The sequence below is a fragment of the Parambassis ranga genome, chromosome 3 (genome assembly GCF_900634625.1).
Source record: "Parambassis ranga chromosome 3, fParRan2.1, whole genome shotgun sequence".
NCBI lineage: Eukaryota > Metazoa > Chordata > Actinopteri > Ambassidae > Parambassis > Parambassis ranga.
Genome location: NC_041024.1, coordinates 7,306,688 through 7,329,158, shown reverse-complemented (window position 1 = coordinate 7,329,158; position 22,471 = coordinate 7,306,688). Strand labels below are relative to the sequence as shown.

General features: G+C 40.8%; 3 protein-coding genes and 1 non-coding gene across 4 annotated transcripts in view; 1 reads left to right on the top strand and 3 right to left on the bottom strand.

The window, feature by feature from the left end:
* The first annotated feature begins 75 nt into the window (after positions 1 to 75).
* Positions 76 to 5,816, top strand: fsd2 (fibronectin type III and SPRY domain containing 2). The gene is made up of 13 exons (XM_028402280.1): positions 76 to 230; positions 397 to 650; positions 975 to 1,070; positions 1,143 to 1,376; positions 1,518 to 1,540; positions 1,832 to 1,953; positions 2,699 to 2,863; positions 2,938 to 3,072; positions 3,144 to 3,297; positions 3,718 to 3,851; positions 3,959 to 4,091; positions 4,184 to 4,360; positions 5,219 to 5,816. The coding sequence occupies exons 2-13, from the start codon at positions 408 to 410 to the stop codon at positions 5,466 to 5,468; spliced, it is 1,866 nt and encodes a 621-aa protein (XP_028258081.1). The 5' UTR covers positions 76 to 230; positions 397 to 407; the 3' UTR covers positions 5,469 to 5,816.
* Positions 5,817 to 6,299: 483 nt separating this feature from the next.
* On the bottom strand, positions 6,300 to 11,793 carry LOC114433639 (KH homology domain-containing protein 4-like). The gene is made up of 14 exons (XM_028402281.1): positions 11,654 to 11,793; positions 10,574 to 10,835; positions 10,359 to 10,478; positions 10,178 to 10,254; positions 9,820 to 9,872; positions 9,486 to 9,691; positions 8,873 to 9,081; positions 8,733 to 8,793; positions 8,413 to 8,470; positions 7,955 to 8,190; positions 7,658 to 7,753; positions 7,358 to 7,431; positions 7,158 to 7,276; positions 6,300 to 6,722 (listed from the first exon to the last, which is right to left on the bottom strand). Exons 1-14 carry the CDS (start codon positions 11,680 to 11,682, stop codon positions 6,598 to 6,600), a joined length of 1,725 nt encoding a protein of 574 aa, XP_028258082.1. The 5' UTR covers positions 11,683 to 11,793; the 3' UTR covers positions 6,300 to 6,597.
* Positions 8,543 to 8,675, bottom strand: LOC114434017 (small nucleolar RNA SNORA47). The gene has a single exon (XR_003670454.1). It is a non-coding gene; the product is annotated as a small nucleolar RNA SNORA47 (small nucleolar RNA).
* Positions 11,794 to 13,574: 1,781 nt separating the features above from the next.
* Positions 13,575 to 22,471, bottom strand: part of pde8a (phosphodiesterase 8A) — a 34,381-nt gene continuing 25,484 nt past the window's right edge. Inside the window, exons 12-22 of the mRNA XM_028401991.1 lie at positions 21,352 to 21,429; positions 21,079 to 21,149; positions 19,769 to 19,933; positions 17,999 to 18,047; positions 17,774 to 17,909; positions 17,489 to 17,687; positions 16,707 to 16,924; positions 15,992 to 16,124; positions 15,319 to 15,483; positions 15,089 to 15,218; positions 13,575 to 14,863 (exon numbers count right to left, since the gene is read on the bottom strand). Coding sequence (XP_028257792.1) covers positions 14,757 to 14,863; positions 15,089 to 15,218; positions 15,319 to 15,483; positions 15,992 to 16,124; positions 16,707 to 16,924; positions 17,489 to 17,687; positions 17,774 to 17,909; positions 17,999 to 18,047; positions 19,769 to 19,933; positions 21,079 to 21,149; positions 21,352 to 21,429 — 1,451 coding nt within the window. The 3' untranslated portion in view covers positions 13,575 to 14,756. The remainder of the gene's footprint in view (positions 14,864 to 15,088; positions 15,219 to 15,318; positions 15,484 to 15,991; positions 16,125 to 16,706; positions 16,925 to 17,488; positions 17,688 to 17,773; positions 17,910 to 17,998; positions 18,048 to 19,768; positions 19,934 to 21,078; positions 21,150 to 21,351; positions 21,430 to 22,471) is intronic.

Genomic DNA, 22,471 nt, shown 5'->3' with positions numbered 1-22,471 from the left:
TTAGTTATTGTAAGAGTGGAACCCTGACAACAAGTCTAAACTGTGTGTTTTATTTTATAACTCACATGTTTCCTGCGTGGATGCTTGACATGCCTTTGACATCTGAGCAGACTGAGTGCCATCTATTTTTGTCACAGTTGCTGGTTGAGAGTTGGACTCTTTGCAGAGTTCACTTCTCAGACTGGCCTGAGACGGTTGTTTAGGACAGACTGGCTTTCAGAATTATCCAGGTATTTTTTTAATTTAATCAACAGCCTGCTCTGCACATGTTTTGTTCATACCAAGTATAGGAACAGTAGTTGTTTATTCTGCTATTATTTTAAATGTCTATTGATCCATTTAGTTAAGAACAGGGGTTGCTGAATCAACTGATCTTGTATCTTAAACCTCCCACAGTCACTGCCCTCATGGACCTGTATGAGATCCGAGGAGGCATGCTGGATGTGATAGCAGAGGAGTCCGAGCACCAGGAGTTAAGCAGAGAGTCGACCACCATGGACAGAGCAGATGCTAGGTTTTCTGTCAACACCAACGAGTCCTTGTGTTTTGATCCTTGTGAGGACAGCTCTCCATCCCCCACTGGAGCAGAAGATGGATTTGATGATGATGATGATGGTGGTGATGATGTGTTTAGGGAGGGTGAAACTGAGGTGAGGACACCACACAACTTCAGCCTATAATGTTTGAATGAAATATTTGATATTTTCCCATCTGATTTCACCCTTTATCACCCTTTCAAATGATGTATGGAAAAAATGAACACATAAAAGATTTATCTTCCTAATAAATTACACACGGTGTGACACTTAAGGCATCGTTAACATTTTTTTACCATTAAGTCCCAGAAGATGGAGCTGTCTACATGAAAGGATTTGTTTTTAGTTTTAACTAACCAACAACATGTACAGAAAACCTTGCCAACAAAGGCTGAATAATAGTTTATATATGGAACAAAAACAGACTTTTATTTTCAGAATGAAATCATCTCAATCAGGAATCAGCTGCAGGGGAAGGTGACAGAGATGGAGAACTTCGCAGGTCATCTGGAGGAAATCTTTCTCACAGTGGAGGTAATGCCAAATGCACATATGATACTTTTTGGAAATAAAATGTAGTTTAGTGAATGACAAAAAATTTTACAGGAGAATTTTGGTCGCCAAGAGCAGCATTTGGAGCAGCACTACAATGATGTGCTGCAGACGTTGTCGCAGCGATATGACGAGCGGGCGGCAGGACTGGGGGAGGAGAAAAAGAACAAGTTGGAAGCCCTGTACGGTCAGCTGCTGGCTTGTGGTCGGGCACTAGATGCCTCAAAGGAGCTCATTGAGACGGCCCAGGAGATCTACCGCAGCCAGGACAAGAGGCTCTTCCTGAAGGTGAGCTGGGGCAGTTCTGTGTTGACTTGAGTTGTGATAAATGACTTTGCTTGTAAACACATGGCCAATTGTTTGTGTATATGAAACATTGATTTATTTATGTCCCCGTTAAAAGGCTTTCCTTGACTTTTATATTGACAGACAGTTATGCCCACCATCAAAAGGTAACTGCAGAGCTCCTCAGTGAGTATGCATGGTGTGACACTGATTAACCATTACTGGGGTATCTGTCCTGTAGATTCAAACGAATGCTGTTTATAAGGTTAAATGTATTTTCTGCTTCTTGCAGATTTTTGTTTTCGTGATTTGCAGATATTCAATTTCCATCAGCGGCAGAATTCTGGGGAAAGCAGATTATTATGGTTTTTGAGTGGTCCTGATGGCAGATGAAACACAAGCTGCTTTGCTTTTGTGTTTAGACTTTTACATCTTGCTTCCTTTTTGTATTTCACTAGAATAGAGGAGTTTGCCAAAGAGGAGGTTGACCTCTCCTTGTCGACATCTCTTGAATTCAGTACTCCGCTCGCTGACTTGTCGGATGTCAAGACCATGATGGACTCCATCAATGTTGTTCCAGGTCTGATCTGCACACAGCTCACTCACCACTGATCAGTGACACTACAACACATCAGTTTCCCAGTCTATGTCTGCACAGTTGCCTTTGACACGTTGTGCTTTTGAATGCATTTGACTGTCAATAAACACACCACATAGAACACTGGCTGCCCAGAGACCAATAACCAGCAATTTACTACTTTTGTGATTTTATACACAGTGACAGCCACAGTGTCAATAATCAAGTGACGTTCTCAGTGAGAGAAGAGGCAGACGGCACTGTTACCGCCCATTTAATGATTTAAAGACTGCTTAATGAGCGATTATTTGGAACAATATAGCTGTAATTACCAAGGTTAGCAACAGACAGAGAGTATGGTGATTAGACCCCATCAATCTGAGACATCTTCATTCAACTCAGGCCAACATGCTGATAGGAAACAGGACAGGATAATCCCTGATATAAACACTGGCACTGATGGAGTAAAGTCAGCAGGTGGAGTGGAAAGCCATGCATTCAAACATTCAGCGCGTCACTGAGCTGTGCTCCACTGAGGATGCACCATATTTACAAAGGGTCAATTACAGCTTGCGCAGTGGGTGTGGAAAATCAATGTTAAAGACACAGGGGAAAGAGTTGATGAATTGAGACTGGTATTTGTATTAAAATGAAAGTAATACAAATAATTTGAATATTTTTCTGGATGACAATCATGCCAAATAAAAGCACAGAAGTGTCACTGACAAATATATGTTTCTCAAATCAGCTCCATCAGCTCCAGTAATTAACCCCCAGATGCCCAACTCAGCCACCCAGACGTCTTTGCGTGTGTGCTGGAGTTTGTTTTCTGACGACACAGTGGAGTACTATGAGCTGTACTACAGGCCAGTGCTGGAGGACACGCCTGCTGACAGTACCTGTGCACCGCAGGGTATGACACAGACGTACCACCTGCATGTTTTAAACAGAGCAGCCACAAACTAAATCGGTAACATTTTTTTTCAGTGAGCAAGGTAAAAGTGAGAGAGACGCACTGTACTGTCAAAGATCTGCTGCCAAACGCTCAGTATGAGCTCTGGGTGACGGCTACTAACACGACAGGCATCAGCCCGGCAAGCGAGAAGGCCCTATACATGACAGGTAACAAGCATGACCCTCTTCACACATACTGGAATTATTAGTATTTTCTAATAATAGTCTTCTCTCCCCAGTGCCGTCACCCCCAGTGATCAAGCAGAGGGAGTGTACAAGCTGCCCAGAGGCTGCTCTGATCCGCTGGGAGTCGGGAAACACCAACCCTGTAGACTCCTACACTGTGGAGTTCAGTGAAAGGGGCACTGATGGCACAGAGAGCACTATTACGGAGTAAGAGCTGCAATGATAACCCGTAACTTCATCTATGATTCAAAATTGAATCATGCCTTCCCTTAAATTATTTTTTTTTTTAATAAAGAGGTTACACACTAATTTAAAAGAGCTAAGCGAGAAAATAGAAACGCTCAGCTGGATATGCAGAGCTTCAGATACAGCATCTCATGTTACTGCTCTTTCTTTTAATAAGGCTTTTGCTTCAATACTTCCATAAACAAGCCACTGTTAGTGCTTGCATGGGATTTTTTTGAGGTCCCATGGTTATAGAGCTGCTGAATCAAGACACAGTCTGTCCTAGAAAATCTATTCTTAGCTTCAGCTCCTGCAGCACTGTTAGTCTCAGCTAGAATACTGTCCTCACACACAGGGTCATGTTCATTTTTCATATGGATTTTCTTTTTCCTTGTCCCACAGGTCTATAGTAGCTGTGCCCACCTGTCAGTGTCTGATCCAGCTGCAACCGGGACGGTGTTACCTCGTCTCTGTGAGAGCAGTCAACATTGGAGGACCCAGTGACAAGAGTGAAGTTATAACTATCTCCACAACAGGTGAAACACATTGTTGACAAGTTTAGTTATATATTTGTATTATTTTTTATTTTTGTATTATTTGGTACATTGAGATGATGCCTAACACCTTCCATTTACCTGTACAGGTACTTTCTTCTACCTCCTGGAAGATACTGCCCATCCCTGCCTGTCCATTTCTGAAGACGGCTTCACCATCTTTTATGGAGATGAAGAACTGCCAATAAGTGCGATGGCCTCGGATGACAACACTTTTACCAGGTACAGCTGCTACTTGTGTGACAGAAAACTATGACAATAATAAAGATGAGGACCCTTTATGAGTCAATTGAAGTGTCTGTCTGTGGTTATAGATGTGTGGCTGTCTTGGGAGATTTGATTCCAGTGCGAGGCAGGCATTACTGGGAAGTCGAGGTGGATGACGGGACAGAGTTTCGGATTGGAGTTGCATATGAGGACACAGAGAAGAACTCGTACCTTGGGGCCAACAGTACTTCCTGGTGTATGAGACACATCCTCAGTCCAACTAGGTAAAAGTGCATCGTCTTTGGTGGGGATATTATTAAATGTTATGTCCTAAGTGCTGGAAGAAAGCTGGGTCCTCCATGATGGGATGGTTTTATCAGTGAGATACTGAAGACATACATGATTTAGAACAGATTGACTTCACATTTATTACCAGTGGTTTAAAAGCAACTTCAAACCAGCTACTACAGACCTGCAAATTCACCCTTGAAGTCCCTACATGTAGAATCAATGGCCTGAGAAAGCCGTTTTTGAAGAGAAAACAGCAAGGACATGTTCAAAACAGGGGCTTAAGTAACTGTTTTTCTACATTTGCTCTCCTATACTAATTCCCATTTGTTGCATAAGCTGGGGAAAGTAGATACAGGTTTTTCAGCCAATCTGATATTAGAACCTAACAAACTGATCCTCTCAGGGACAACTATGGCAGTTCATGGAAACTGGGCCAAGACTGTATTTTTAGCGTCCAGAATTTTTCCCTGCCAAAGCAGAAAAAAAAAAGAATTGTGCATCCGCTCCCTGCAAAGCTAAGCCCATTGACGGTTGAAAAGCCCACAGTTGAATATGTTATTTTACAAGTGTTTCTATGGCAACTGTTCCTGGAACAAAGCAGGACGGATGAATTATGACATTTAGCGAATCATTCAGCGCAGCGTATCACACCAGCCCTGAATGCGGATGCCATTGTGGGCATCTTCTAGCTGATTCTGCCTACACAGAATTCAACAATCAACATTTCTCATTTTGTTTAATCCACAGAAATGAACTGAAAACCTGCTGCTGGCTCATTATTTAGCATCTACTTTCCTAATGGCAGAGTAGGCAAAAAATCTTCACAACTGCTCTCTCTTTTTTTTTTGAAGGCATAAATATGAGTTTCTGCACAGCGGTTGGAGCCCTGACTTGAGGATTACAGTGAACCCAGTGCGGATCGGAGTGGCACTCGACTACAACAGGGGGACTCTGTCCTTCTTCAATGTGAATCTGGAACAACACCTGCACACCTTCCAGTGTAACTTCCGAAATTATGTGCACCCCTGCTTCAGCTTGGACAACCCAGGAGCACTTACAATACACAACGGCATAGAGGCTCCCGAGTACACATTCATCTGATACCACAAAATGTACTGAACATAAAATACAACTGTGGACAAGTATGATGTGAACTTTTTTTAATACTTGTCTAAATGTAATGAAAACCCTAGCATTGGCAACTCATAAAAACAGCAATTCCTCCCCAAATGCAATGAAGGATTTTCACGGATCTTTTTTTATTATACTTATATATTCCATGGGAACAGGCATACACCATTTTCCAAGATAAGAAAAGGTTTTACTGAATTGTACAATATGTATTTGAATCTGTAACTGCAGCAGACCAGGTGGTGAAATTCAAAAAACAAGAAATAAGGAGTTTGTTAATGATTAACAAAAGTTGAAATAAAAAAAAATCCATTTTTAGTCATTATACAAACTGTATTCACATGTTAAAAAAGGAAAAGTCGACCCTGAACACTTCCACACTGTTCATGTGCTTTACTTCTCTGGCTATATTTTGTTTAATGAACGTTAAGAGAGATTCTTCTGTCAATTAAAAAGACTGGGAAGAGGACTTAAAAAAAGCTTTTCTCAAGACACAAACAAAACAAAGGGGAAAAAAAACTATGGCAGATATGAGTTTTCTAAAAAAAAAAAAAAAAAAAACCTGCTCATCCCAAAGTAAACAAACACTCACTGACTAAAGTAGCTGGCATCTATAATTCCACATATTTATATTTGCTCTACTGGTGTGCATAACTTAAATATGCTCCCCCTTGTCTAAAGCCACACATGCCTTGCGCCAGTGGTTAAAGACATTCTGGGAAACACAATACAAAAAGGAAAAATAAACACACACACAAAAAAATACCGAAACACAAAAAAATAAAACCCTAATTTATTTAAAAAAATACACTGAAGCACCAGAAAATGTCAGAATTTAAAGATAAACAGGTTTTTCTTTTGGCATGTTTAGGCCGCTTCATGATCATCTTACTAATCATGAGCATCTGATTAATGGAAAACCTTATCTCCATGTCAGAAAGAAAATATGGTGAAACATTCCAAAATGCTGGTATCATCCTTGAACAGGTGTCTGGTAATTCAAGGGTAGACTTTTCCTCTTGTAGGGGTTTCAGAACTGTGATGATGTGATGTAGACTTTGGGTCTTTAATGAACCTGGACAGGGGCAGGGGTTATGAGTTATGTCTTACTGCTGTGTGTCCTCTCCTCCTCCTCTTCATCGGAGGAATCTCCTCCATAGGGCACAAGCCCTGATGCATCTGCGTCCACTTTAGACTTCTTCTCACACACCTCTTCTTGAACACCTATATGGGCACAATAAAAAAAAGAGAGAAGAAAAAGAGAGACAAAGAAAAGTAAAAGGAAGACATGAAAGAAAGGGGGGTGGGGACAAAAGCAAGAGAACAAAACAAAAAGGAAACCCATTGAAGAGCCCCATATTAGCGGTGGTATTTGAGTTCGTTTGATCCACAGCCAGGGGAGGGAAGATATCAAATGAAACGGCAGCAGAGCACACATCCATAACAGGCAGGTCCGGGTACACATGTTGAGAGAGAAAACAAGGGAAAGACAAAAAACATATACAAGAAGAGCATGTTAGTGAGTTCCACCAATGGAGAGATTCACACAGGTCTCCACTCCTTCCCCATGGCTCCATGGGGGGAGATGCCATTTCATGCAACAGACAACTCCACAGAAGAAATGTCTCTAAAAATATTAGGAAATAAAGGAATGCATACCCAGTGATGCGACGGTGCTGGGAAGACTGGGGGGATCATCTGTCGCTGCATCTCTGGGCCTTTTGCGTGCAACAGGGGCAGGAGCCACAACGGGAGGTGGCGGCGGAGGCATCAGAATCCTAAAGAGAAAAAAATATTAATATGAACAACAGAAAACTCACAAAGAATAACGCAAAAGAAAAATTGGATCATTCTCAGACCTTTCTACTTGAACAGTGGATGCAGGACGGGCAGATTCCTGACAAACAGGCCCCTCCGGAGAGTTTCTGCTGGGCTAAAACAGAAAGATTAAAGACCAACAAGACTTTAAAAAGGTTTGCCCCCACAGGAAAAATGGTTAAGCATGAAAAAACACACAACAATACATATTTAACCAAAGCGGTTGTTGTGGCTACCATTGTTTTTGCCTTAAAGACTCAATCACAATTCCCCCAATGTATCTCTGTAATTTTCACTTACACAACAGTAAGATGCAAAAATGATGATAATGATCAACTGACCTGTTCATCCTTGCCTCCCTCCTGTTTGGGACTTTCTGAGTCATCAGAGGTGTTTAAAGATCTTTCAGGCTCCACTTGCTCACTGCTATCCGGATCCTAATGTACAGTAGAACAGACCGATATTGCCACAGTATCTCCACAAATACTTTAACAGGTTTTACTTGCACTAAAACTAATTCATTTATTTATGACTGTTAGCAATAAACAAACATAAAACATTCACCCTGCTTTTCTTCAAATATTTAGTAGCACTTCAACTCCTTACAAAAAAAACAAAGAAAAAAAACCCTCAATTACCTGGACAAGATAGGGATGCGTTTTCCTAGGACACACTGGATACTGAACCATTGCCTGAGAAGATTGAGGGTTTGTCGACATGTTAGAATGACTTGGGGGACCATTTGCATTACTCCAATAACCACTGGCTCCTGGGTACGCTGAATAGCCACCAGCATACCCATTTGCTGGGTAGTTATACCAGGACCCCTGGCTAGAGTAATTGCTATTAGGTGGATATCCATGTGCTGCGTATGCTGAAATGAAAGTATAGAACGTTGAGTTAATAGCATATAACACATGGATCAACAACAGGGTGTTTTGACAACTGTGACCTACTATTTCAACCTATTGTTGAGCCACTAAAGTCATCAAGGGAGGACTCATTACCACAAGAAGAATGCAGGTAGTTAGTACTGATATTTGATCACCCTGTTGGAATTTGCCTGTTACGTTATGAGGCGTAAAAGAATACTTACATTGTGTTGAGCCTGTGGCTGTGTACGCTGACACCAGTCGGGCATGTTCAGCTCTCACCTGAAATTCAAAGAAAACACTAAGTATGGAATGAGCTAGATAAAAGCCAACAATGGATTCTTTTCAGCAGTGGCAATGTGGGTAGGTGCAGAGCACTCAAAACCTATCTCTGGAGATCAGGTGGTTCACACTACCACTTTTGCTTTTGGAGGTGGGTATCAGTGAAAACTATACACTACAATAGTTTCACCTTCTTATACCTCCGATGAGACATAAATCAGTTATATATATTGTATTTAAGGTGATAATACGATGAACGTACAGTTTCCAGAAGGCTCTCAGTAAGTTTCTTCGCCGCCTCCAATCCAGCAGAATTTGGGTGGCTGTAACACAATGATCATTGTCAACTTGGATGAAACACTAAAGCAACAGTAACTCTTTTTTTATTAGAAAACGACGAACCTGATGTAGACATAAAGTGGCTCAAAAGACTCTCGTTTTGATGCTTGTTCTATGTAGCCAGAACCTTTTCCCCTGAGGAAGACCCGAGCCCCCGTCTCAGTCTGGATGTGATTCAGGTATGAACCTCCTGGGCCCTCCACCTTTTCATTTACATTAAAAGAAGGCAATGTCTGGTCCAGTCCCACAAAGATCTTAGTGTGTACGAAACTCTGGGGATGAATAAAGAAATGTGAATTATTAATAAGACCTGCATGTTTAGGTTTGCTCACTGAGAATGTTTGACTAGAGGTAGAAACATTTTGTAAGCAGTTGCAGTAATCCAGGTCTTTTCACTGTAGACCAGGAATGTTCTGTCTGCTAATTAATTTTGGAGGTGAGTATCAGTGACCGCAACATAGTCTTCATTTGCATCACTTTCTTTACCTCCATTTGTAAATTGTTGACCAAAAACACTGATATCGTCACTTAGTTTGCATTGCATATGAGTTTCTGTTCCATAAAAAAACACGAGCAAAGTTGCTCACATGTTGAGCACAATAACAAAAAGCAGTAAAATGATATACTGAGTACAGATTTTTTGACTACCAGAAAACATTCCATCTTGGCTGCCTACCCCTGAATGAGGAGCTGCAGGCCGATGACCCTGGCCTGGCACTGAGGTGGCATTGGGCACCCGTGGCGCAGGTGGTGGAATGACAGGTCGAGGTGGCTGAGGGTAGAGTGTGAGTGGTGGCATTACAGGCACCTGTGATCCCCCTGATGCTGCCGATGCCCTCATCACATCCGCAGAGATGATCTCCTTTATCCTGATCACGGCCTCTAATGTTGCAGAAAAAAACGTATGTGTGAATATCATCCATATTCAACCTCTTTTTCTAAAAAAATGTAAATATCTTCCACTTATACCAGGTGAAGACATATGGAGCAGATAGAGAAGAGCTACTTACTATTGACGTTCTCTTGGGTCTTTCCCTGGACATGCAAATACAAAGGTCGTTGTCTAAAAGAGAGCAGATAAGAAATGTAGGTAACAAAGAACTGCTGCAAACTTCTGCTCAATTTTAAACATTACTATATACACACACATGTTATTATTTAGCAGAAAAGCTAAGAGGACAAATTTCACTACAGTTACACATATTTGCAGTACATTGATTTAGCTATTTAATTGTAAGCAATTTCCCCTGGGATTAATAAAGTTCTGATTCTAAACAATATCAATATACCTAACCAGTCTGATAGCAAGGTTGCCATTTAGAAATGAATGATGTACGGTATAACACATTTTTCAGAAGCAAGACGTACCCTGCTCCGTTATCCTTTTCAGATTCGGTCATGTAACAGCCTTTTGTTGAGACAACAGCTCCACTAAACTGTCGGATCTGTAAAAGTAAGAGGAAGTTTGACAAAGGAATCTTTTACAGGACATTTATTTAATCGGTTTCTCCACACTGACCTAAGTTTTAAATGTAACACTAACACTTACCTCTTCCTGTGTTTTGCCCTTCGTAAGTAGGTCTCTGCAATTTAGCGGTACATCATTTATGTCAACCTCTGTGACCACCATCTCTTCTGTCGTGGTTGGCACAGGCACACTTGAAGGGGTCTAAAACATACAACATAAAGTCTACTGTAAGCCCTCTACTTAATGTAACACCACTCGTATACATTTATGTACTATAGCTTATTTATGTCATGCACCTTTGCCAGTAATGGAGGAGGTGTCAGCAGCTTTCCTTTTGCCATCAGCATTGCATTTATTTTAGCAGCCATTGCTGCAGCCATTTCAACTCCTCCCTGAGGCGCTGGCTTTTCTCCTGTTTCTGCTGTGCATTTTGAACCAGCAGTGCTGACGACTCCTGATAAAGAGACAGAATGGGCTGCATTTTCACTGCTTCTCTGCTGCCGTACATCTACACTCTGTTTAGGTTGGGCAGGCTGATCCCAACGACTGGTTAGGCACCTGAGAATGACAATAAAAATAAACAAACCAGCAACATTAAAGACAGTTGCAATATAAATTTTGTTACACGATTTAGGAAAATTGTGCAATAAAAGCCCAAAATGAAATTGGCCTGCAATTTTAAATCATGAAGATGTGAGATATCATAAAAAACACCTAAAACTATATCCTTAACATCTGAGCAGTATTTTGCATCTTTAGGTTCTACGATAATGTTGGATTAGAAAATTGGGGAGTTATACTACATTCAAGACAGTGTATGAGCAGTTTCTTCAGACGTACTTGTCCACGTTGACTTTGTAAACAAAATAGGACATTTGGCGGTGGATCATTGGGGGAAAAAACGAGAAACTATTCTCAGCAGTTATTTACCCGAGTCAAAACACAGAACTTTCTTAATGTTATCTTCATATTTTAAGAATAAGTTGTTCATAACATGCAGTGTTTTAATCAGATTAACAGCACAAGTTATTTCGGTACAAATAAACGTTTTTTTAGCTAGGCTAACAGTTGTAAAATACGCTAGCCGCAACAGGCACTTAGCTGGTTAATTTAGCTAGTTACTATCATATAGCTGGGTATTTATACATCTAATATCGGGTAATCGAGCATTCTGATAACATAAACTGCTTTAATGTTTTAGCCCACAATACTTTCCCGCGAGCTAGCTTTTACTAGCAGGCCAGGATCATGCTAACTGCTCAATCCAACAAACAAGGTAGCTAGCGTTAGCTTAGCTGGCTAGCTGACAAGAACATGCAGTGAATTGTTAGCTCGTAAAATTAACTTTATTTAAAACTAATTGAATTAATACTTACGGTGTTTGTCCTGTCATTCCCGAAGACATAGCACCACTCCACTAAATCTGCAGTAAAAAATTAAAAGCGTTTCTAATGTAATGGACGCTTGGCAGCCGTAGCCATCTGTCTGCTCTCTGCCCGGCGACTTCCTCTGACGACTGGTCGCAAAGTCTGACGTGGCGCCGGAAGTTGAGCTGTTTTCATTTTATGTAACAGACTGGAAGCGTCTCGCAGATGATTGTACGTCGCAACAAAAAAAGGGGAGGGAGGTCACCAAGTTAATGTGCAATAAAATGTAATATGAAATACTGACTGGATTTTAATCCAATTTAATAAAATACATGTTATATATGAAGAGGCTCCCCATGTGGTGAGGGACTATTTACCCTATATATTCTATATATTTACAAAAACAACAAACCACACAAGAGTTGCGTTAAAGCACGTTTTTTTGCAGTTTCAATTTCTACTATTACGTACTAGTTTGTCACATGATTACATAAAAAACTTACATCTTTGATCTTAATGTTTAAGAGGAATCCCACCAGGTTACAAACCCAGAGGTGTCGAGTGCAGACACATCTTGCAGAGAGGAGGTTGTGAGGACAGATGGGTCAACAAAGTGATGTAGACATGTAAAACCAAATTGTTTATTTTCCATTTCCTACCAAAAACCAAACTTGTCCTCTTAACTGTGACCACAATTGTTTCTAAACCTCACTGTAAATGTTTTCTAAATGAAACCAGGATCTTTCTTTTAACCTCAAGTGGATTTTGTGTCCAACACTAACAAAACCTTTCATTGAGCATTAACTTTAGAATAAGACATTATTCTAGCATTTTACCTGCATGAAAAGCAGAAAGCTGTGAAAATACGCATCATATTCTGTTTCCATCCAGGCCAGACTCTCAGCCAGCCACCATCAGATGCATTTGTTTGGCTTTTTTTTTCTATAAATGTTTCTTTTTTTATATAATTCATTATAACAGAATAAACCTAAAGAGGTAGTTAGAGAGAAGAAAACAAGTTATTATGTAACAAGTATAGGAAGACAGCCAGATTGGAGGACAGACAAACAGACAAACATATAATTGACATTATTTTATTTTTCATTGAATAGTTTCTAAGTTTTCCGTGCCTTCAGACCAAAATGTGAATCAGAAGGAACAAACAAATCCCCTGATTGAGTGTACAATTCTGTCATAAGAGAGAAACAAAGATAATCGTGGTCAATAAACGTCTTAATTAACCACCATTTGCTTAGCTGTTATGGCATTTATATACTGTTTAAAGAGGAAATATTCTTAATAAGCAACAATCTTTTAACATATATTAGTATCCTAATCTGAATCCAACTTTGAACAAAAAAGCTGTTCCCTGGGTCTGTGCATAAGGATGTTGGACAAGTGGCCAAAATCAGAATGATGTTTGATCAAAAAAAAAAAAATCAATGCAAGCTGGCCTCTAAGAGACAGCTTAAAGACAGTGATAGACAACTCTGCGAGCCACATCCTTCTTAACCATTTAGTTCTCTGCATACATGCTCTTGCGTGACCATCCCATTCACAGGTATTCAGATAGCTAGAACGGTTGATCTCATTTGCTGCAAATCCAGTGTAAAATTCATTGTCTATAAAAATATTGAGATTTACTTGAACATAACCTTTCTGACTATGTTATAATAAAAACTCCAGATGTCTGTTGCAGTTGCACAGTGGGATGTACTGTATAAATATTGTATAAAATAAGGCAAGTCTTTTTCAGTAGGATAAACCAGATACAAAAAATTTCTGGGAGAAAAAATTTTCAAGTCCAAAATGTTTTTCACATATTTCTGCTGTTGTCAAATGTCAAGCGGTTTACAGCATTATAACCAAGAATATAGGGATTGTTGCAACAATGAATTCACCCACCCACCCACCCACCCACACACACACTCACACACACACACACACACACCAACAACCAAAACACACCCACACATTCACACACACAAACTCCTGATGATCAACAATAAACAGCTTATTCTCCAATGCAACATCCCATCCCTGGACAAATCACTGAGACGTAGACATTTCTAATATTGTTTACAGTGCAATACAAAAGTGTTCATTCAAACTGGTACTGTACTTTTTGATAAGAAAATAAAAATGTTTAATATGGTAATGCTTCATATGAATAATAATTGTGAACTTTTTTTGAGAGTTATAGTAGTATTTGTCTTCATTAGCTTTGGCTTTTCTCTCTCTCTCTTTTAAATTCATTTTGTTCTTATTTATTAACTAATTCATTTATGAATTTTAATATATAGAAAATATGGAACATCTAAGAAAAAAATGAACATACCAAATCATCTGTAATTAGATACCTATGATCATGATATTGAGGTTTTTGTCTCTCAGCGGTGGCCTAAAGTAAAAGGTCCACTCCCTGACCCATTAGGAAAGCATCCCCCTCTTGCATGTCTTTCGATGACAGCTACGTGTCAAGCTTGGATGTGTTTCTGAAGGACACATGAAAATATTGTCCGAAAACAAAACAAAGAAAACACAACAAAAACAAAAGAAAAAAGCAGTGGAGTGTTCGTTCATGGTGTGGCCTCCAGGGGTCGAAGGAGCAGTCTTTGCTGCGAGCACAGGGGTGGAGGTCAAAAGTGATTACATGACCTGATGTGGATCCAACTCTTTGCAGACCGCACTTCCATTCACTCCTTCAGTAAACAAGCAGTTTTTACTCAAACAGCAACTTCACAGGCAGACAGGAGAGCCCGCGTGGTGATCAGAGGACGGATGCTTTGCCATAACCTTTAAGGACCCTCTCTCAGTCATGTCACTTGACCAGCTACACTGCAATATGCCTGAGAGGCATGAGAAGTTTCATAAGGATGTGTCTGTCACAGTTCTCATCTGTCAGGCTCGTAAAGTCGGCAGCATTGCCGCTGCAAACTGCCCGTCGGGAAGTCCTTCTGTGGTTTCTGTATGGACGGACATGTGGACGCTCAGCGTGCTACAGAAGCAGGAGAGTGAAGGCAAGGAGGCCCTTTGGCTGGCTGGGCCCAGCAGGAGAGAGAGGAGGTCCACCCTGGGCTGTGGAGGTTCCAGGTTCTGAACACTGCAGGACCTACTCTGGAGGCGGTCGCAGGCTGTGCAGCTTCCTCTCGTCCAGGCCTTTCCAGTACTTGAAGTTGTTGTCCAAGTGCTGCATAAGATTAGGGAGGTCTGCAAACGCTGGGGAAAAGACAAAGGAAGTTGACTAAAATCCCTTTCAGACTTTTAGACTCTAATTTAGTTTATGTGTATGTGAATCTGAATCTGTCAGCTTCCCCTCTCTCATTTGAATGAAGGAATAAGCAGTGATAAAGTTGTGTGAAAGGGGGCTCATCTTACACTGCAGACCACCCACCCACTAACGATGTGTCTAGCCTTGTGTGTGTCTGCGGAGCACAGTCTTACCATCCCATGCATCAAACATGTCCGTAATGAAGTAGTCTATGAAGGAAATCTGGGACTTTGGGATGCTACACGTGTTTCTGTCGAACACAGGCATGACCACTGGTAGACCTTGTCTCTTCTCCTCGTCCGTCTGTAGCAGAGACCAGCAGACCACAATAAACACACACTGCAGCAGGCCCATCCGTCTCCTCGCACCACCAACACTATGTTATTCTTTTTTTTGTAATTACCTGTGCAAAATACTCCTCTGAGATGCGTCCGGCCCATTCTATACAGAGCTCCTGAGGCCTGCACGGATTGGAGATGTCTGCACACTTAATCAGCATTCGTTTGACGAGGATGCGATTCTCAGGGGATGTCAGGATGCTTTTGACGGACTCCTCATCATTGTTACCCTAAAAGGAAAAACAGTACAAAGGAAACTGCTCATTAGTTAAAACTGGAAAAAAACATACTTGACTGTACATAAATCTAGTTTAATTTTACACCTGACTTTACGGTAAATTGATCAAATGTTCTTTTATTGACTAAACTCCAGTGTAACCTATTCCAAAAACTTAAAAGCACAATGTGTGTAAATTCATTTATTTGTGTAATTCCTGCCTTTAAAAGGCAGGACAACCTTTAAATGTCTGTGTTGAGCATTCCACACGGGGATGAGAAAGATGGTACCAAGTTGTAAAATTCTCTCCCCACAAAGATATCTGTACCCAGGCAACAACAGCCTGAGCCTGCATCATCATGTTTTAAGCGCATTATGCTAGTTAGGGTATAAGTCTGCCACACTGTGTGAGTAAATGTGCTTCTCTTGTCCTTCTCTGACAATACTAATCTGAAAATACTCAATTTAGAGCCACTATTTCTACACAGGTGTAAAATTTATGAAGCATTTTTTAACCTCACCCCATTTTCCTCCAGAGCAGCCAGTGGCTTGTTGATGCTGTTGACAAATTTGTTGACATGTTCAAAGTGTTTGGTCATCTCCGTTGCCAGCACCATATCAATGATAGCCTGTCGTAAAGTTCGATATTCATTCCTAGAGAGTGATCGGGAGGAAGAAATGGACAAAAATCAAATGGGTGAAGGAGGGGACGGCAGGGAGTGAAGAAAACAGAGAGATGACAGCGTGGTAGATGGCATGGAAACCCGTGTGAACAGTTTCTCCCTTCTGACTGCAGTGACAGCGGCAATGAATGGATGCTTTGTTTGCCTTTCCCCCTCTGAGGGGACCAGCACATGTGAGCTATTCTGTTTTGGGAATCAAATCACATTACAACCCAGCCGATGTCAACATACAGTATACACACACACACACACACAAATACTCCCTCCCTGCAGAACTAGCTTATCCCCATCATACTTCGTCTGATGTCTGTACAGAAGAAGTACACACAGAAAACATGTCCTAATCCAATATCATCAATACAAGTACTACAAGTACACAATCCAATAAAACAGAGTTAACAGAGTTAGCAAAAAAATAAAAATGTAGCTCTATTCCAAGGTAATTTAATGTTTTTTATTACCAACAAAACAGAAACTTGTTCTGGAACACACCATTATTTTCTTATTTTTCAATTAACATGGGGTAATACAGAAAGTTCACAACCTCTCCTACCTTTCTATGTTTTTGAAGATGTTGCACTTATCATCCCTTGTGGTGATCTGGAAGGCCAGTGCGGCATGGTGGCTCTCGAGCACAGCTGTGTCATTGTAGAGGATGGCCAGCTCACTTCCTGCATTGCACAGGAAGCTGTTGGTGCGGCCTGGGTGGTCCACATCGTGCACAGTAGCAGCAATGAGAGCAGCCACCTCGTCAATGGGATCCAGACTTTGCTGTTGGGGCAAACCACATGAAGAGCAGCAGAAGCAGGTGTGACGTTCATGGTCAGAACCTGGCAGTGTTTATCCTATTCACTAAACACAGTGCATCTGTGCCTAAACTGCAAATTAGATTCTGCAACTGGCCAGGGACATGTTCATATTTTTTATTTCTAATGTTACTTTTAATGACTGTGTGCAGAAACATTGGGCATTTGTTATAATTCTGAACCCATTTGTTTAGAAAGAAGAAGATATTTCTGGATTTTGTAATTAATTTGCAACATAACACGCCTGCTGACCTGTCTGCAGAGTTCCATGTATTCATTCACCTTGAGTGATGTAACTTCACAGTTCACTGGCTAAGCCAATGAAAGATCACTCCACAGAGATCAGAAATAGACGGTTTGGTAATCAGCTTAACCAGTGCATGCCCTCAACCAGTTACTGAACCACTGACACACTTGGGCAAAAGGCTAACTTTCTAGGACACAGCAGGCTCAGATGGGACACCGCAGTCTGGATTCCTTTGCAAACAGAAGCTAACGTTTAATGCTAAAGATATTGTCTTCAACTTACCTTGACCCTCTCCTTGCAGAGAAAATAAGCCGTTGCATGCAAGACATCAGCTGCATGGCTAGAATTGTGGTAGGAGTTACTGGAGTGGTAGTTGGCTTCAATCACTTGTAGCCAGGAGCGCAAAGTGGCTTCAGGGCAGTTTAGGAACTCACAGACCCCAAAGCGGGAGAAGATCTTCAGACCCAAGTAGGTCAAAGGCCTGCAGGGAGGATTTAGCAGAGCAATTTAACACAAGCTCTCATTTCATACTGGGGAAAAACTCACATAACTGTACTGTTGTCTCACCGTTTGAGGGTCGCTGCCTCCAAATTGACGATGTCAAAGTCCCAAGAGTCTTCGTTTTCCATGGTCTGGGCAATGCGAGGGGGTATGTCGTTTAATGACAGAGGGGTTATCAAGTGACTGGGGAGGTGGTGGGGCTCTGTGAGTAAAAAAAGAGAAAAATATATTTTAAGTTCTTCTTAATAACAGAACTGGAACAATAAATCTCCTGCATGCTAGTGAACTCACGCTTTGTGGAAAAGATGTATTCGTTTCCTGACAATCTGCGTAAACCATCCTGTAAACACACAGGCAGAAAGTATTAGTGCTTAACAAAAGGCAGTCTGCACAGGCACAACTAATAAGTCTATCATTACTTCCATTCTCAAAGAGTCGCATAAGGAATTCAGCTCTGTGTTTGGAGCATCGGCATCACTGTCAAAGCTGCAAGGCCTTTAAAATGGACAGTGAAACTGTGTTGATGCTTTGAACTAAGCTAACATCCGAGCTAACATTAAAGTCTGTGCTAAATTAATCCACTAGGAACACAGACACAGACATTAGTCTGGACTTTAACGATGGCTGGGTGAAACCAGTAAATATAAGTTTTCACATTTGTGAATTTAACCCACAAGCAGCATAAAGAGGGAGTGGAAGAGATGATGTAGCCAAACTGCGTCATAAAAAAAAAATACTGTGTAATCTGTGTCAGAAATGACACAATGATAATTTATGCATGTCAGATCATTTACAGTGAATTATTTCATCATGACATTTGTCTTCCTCTGTGCATAGCTGCATGCTGTGAAAACAAATGGGGCTTATCAGTGGGGTAACACTTCATCACCCAAATAATCAAACACGTGGTGAGAGGTATAATGATCCAGCTCTTCAAGCACTGTGATTGGTACCAGCTGTAGATAACATACTGCATGTTATGAGTCTGAAAGGTGAAGAACAAATATTTGAAATTGAATCATATGAATGAACATAAAGGTAAAATAATTATTTCCCAGTCCAAACAAACAAAAATAAATAAATAAATAAAACATAAGAATGTATTCAGCAAGGCCTCCTCTAGTTACAAGACAAGTCGGTATGAATCTGAACTAATGTGTTAAAAGAACACAGTAACACAATCATCCAGTATCATCCAGTCATTCAACATACCGATTGCTGGTGAATAAATGGGTGTGTGTCACAGAGAGAAGTGTTTACTTCACAAGTGAAAAAGGAAGAGGGGACTGGCTCATCTTTGACCCCAGCATTGTCTCATGGTGGCGCTGCCTCTGTACACACCAGCTATTTTAAGACTTTCTCCCAAGAAAGATGACAGCTCCTCTCTTAATGTCGCCTGGGTCTCCTAAGATCGGATGCAGCGCTCCATTCAAAATAAATGCGTCAAGGCACCTTATAAACCACTTTTTTCTTTTTTTGCTTCCATAAGCTTTGATCATTTATGCAGAAATATGTTTTTGGTGAAGGACTAACACTTTTGTGTCTTCACGTGTATGTATAAGTAAAGCCATGCTTATTCATCTGATCTAAAGAACAGGATGTTTCCAGGCCTGTGGAGTCGAGAGGAAAAGGTTTGTGTGAGTGTGTGCAGTCAGAGAGAGAGAGAGCGAGGGAGGGAGGGAGGGAGGGGGGATAGGGGGGAGAAAGAAAGGGTGGGGTGGGCTTTCCTCTCCAGCCTACAGGAGCACAAAGGACAATCTAACACTTCCTCTGGGGTTGTTGCCAAGACTGCCAACTTGGCACTCTTTCTACTTCTGTTCTTCACCATGGCTGTCTGTTAATCTCTTTCTGTCCCACTCTTAAATATGAACAGAAATCTTTGCACAAACATGGCTCCACCCACTGCTGACTGATATAAGACATCACAGGTCCTCCCAGTCTATGCTTTGTGGATACTCTTATCATATAGGAGCCGAATCCTGCGTAGCGGAAGGAAGCTGTTTGGGTGTTTCGGTCTTTTTGAAGGACCTTCTGTGCTGCTGTGGAGGGTCTGTTACTTACAGTCATCAACCCCCCAACAAGGTCATTCGTATGGGGATCTTCATCCTTGGTGCCCAGCTGTGGAGAGTAGAGTTCAGTGGTCCTAAGGATCTCCAGTACCCGATCCAGGGCCTCCGCCACGGGCATAGGACTGCTTTCCTGTGCTGCATTGATGATGTTGATTACCTGGATGAAGAAAATAAGACAGGTATTATTATTATTTGTAATACTAGGCCAAGGTGTTCATAATAATACGTTAAAAAGCCAAAGAAAAAATGAATCAGATCACTTCCAGCTTACTAATTATAGTTTTTTTAGAACAGCGAAAGGAGCTGCTTGAAGGTGTAGCCAACATTGGAGAGGCGGTGCACTTTTCGTTTTTCACCCACGTTCATCCTTCAGCATTAAGGCGATCCAAAAAACATTTCCACTAAACAATACTGTAGATGAACCATTTTAAAAAGGCTAAAACTTCAGCAATGCAGTCACACCGCTCACAATAATTCTTCACAATCACAGAAAACATCTCGTACTACTCATATTTTCCCTTTAAATGTAAGCTAGTATGGGGATGCATGCTTATTTAGCATAATTAAAAAAATTATTTGATATTTTTTTGTAATGTTTTTAGATTTTTTTTAAATCTTTATTGTATATGTATATAAAAAATTGAAGAGATTTTTCTACATCTCTTCATTATGAATAAATAGATATAACTCCTCATTAATAAAAGGTGGATTTTTTTTGTATGTAAAATAAGCAACGTGACTGGACAAAGGACAAAAATAATTCACATAGAAAAATTTTGGCTTCAAAAGATAACAAAGGGCACCTATGGCAAGGTCAGCAGGCATGTGCAGAAACACAAGTTCTGGCTAATTCGCTTAAAAATACACACATGCACACACACACACACACAGAGGTCTATCAGTGCTTTATTCTGGAGAGGATGACGCCTACAGGGACTGACTACACAGTCAAATGATACAACAGAGGAACTGCAGTGTGTCATATGACCCATCCCTGGGGACTTTCTCTGTTTCCGACCATCCAGGCTGCTTGCTTTAAAACCACTAAAAACAGCAGGTCATTCTTGTCCGACATGCTTTCCTGTCTTGTCCATAAAATGTGACATTTTATCAGCCTATCTCCTCCTGTCATGGTGAGCGTGACCTCCAGACTCAGTGCAAGGAGCTGTACAAGAAGTGCTCATGGCAGTTGTGGCAGTTTTATAATCTAAGAGTTCAGTCATGAGATACAAAACGTCAGAACAAAGGGGAGGTCATATGATGGAGGCTGTGAGGGACAAAGGGTGGAGGGAATGAACCCACCTTGGTGATGGGAGCCTCTATAGTCATGGAGTGGATTCGGGCCATTGATGAGTGTCTTCGCTGTGAGCTCCCTGACAGAAAGAAAAACACATCTTTATTAACTGAAAGCAGGAAGATTCAAACACAGGTTAAGCTGAAGTTTTCCAAACATCTTCTCATTAGTGTGTTTGTGTGTGTTTCCAATTAACACTTGATGCAAACAGACAACAGGGAAGGTTTCATAAGCTGACAAGAAACGCCCAGTTTCCATCATCCATGTCCCTTCACTCTCACCATCGCTCCCCCGAGACGTTGTGGATCTGACGTCCAGAGAGCCTTTCCTCCGGTCTTTGTGCTTACTGGATTGTATGTCTGGGGAGAAGAAAAAGACACCTTCCATTAACACACACACGCAAACACAGGGTTTGGGGTTAATGAGAAGCTTGACTGGCTTTTTTCCACACAATATCTATTAGAGGATTCTTGTTCCTAGTATGTTTTGATTGGGAAGAAGTGAGACATAAATGATGCAAAAGTGAAAATTAGGAACAACTTTGAGTTATTGAATAATCTCCAAAAAGTAACCCCAAAAATGTGAACACTTTCTGTCATATGGCATCATTAGTTCCTGCTCTGGATGGAAGTCTGTAGAAACTGGTCAAAAATAAAGTGTCACTAAATCAAGCACTGTAGTTTTCCATAACTGAGGCTGCTGTATTTTGTAATAAAGGTTTCTCATGCGGGACTAAATAGAGCCTTTGCTGGGGACTATTTCCAGCAGCATATTCATGCTTGTTACAGTAGCAGGACCGTGTGTGGGGTCTGACTCAGAATAAACTGGTAATGAAGTGCTTATGTCACCCACAGATTAAGGTTTTGAATAGAAAAGTAGAACATCAGTCAACAGTGGTGTAATAGAGCAAAAAAATATTTTGTATATGCTGACAAAACGTTTGGTCTTAACTTTCAACTTGTGTGGAAAAAGATCACTTTCATGACTTAATCCAGACAAAAATTTGCAAACAAAAAAAATTTAAACAAAATACACCAAAAAGCACATTTACTTTGAAAGGTCAAGGTTTAAACTGTGTATGATAATCAGCTTTTAAAGCCTCTAAGGCTGAGAGTTAGTGTGATTCATACGGTGCTGCAAGCATGTATAAAGCTTCATAAACAAAAAGCAGGATTTCCAAATCTCTTCTTTTCAGTGAGCTGGCGATATGACGCCAGCACAGCAGAGATATGATCCCTGTTTTGTTTGTCAGAAGTTGAGCTGCTGCATTTTGAAACCAGTCACAGCTGTGAATTGGCTTTCCAGCTGATACCACAATGCAACCAGGAACAATAGTCCAGTTTAGCAGAAATAAAAGTACTGGATATCTAAATATTTCATGGTCAACAAAAAGACAGAATT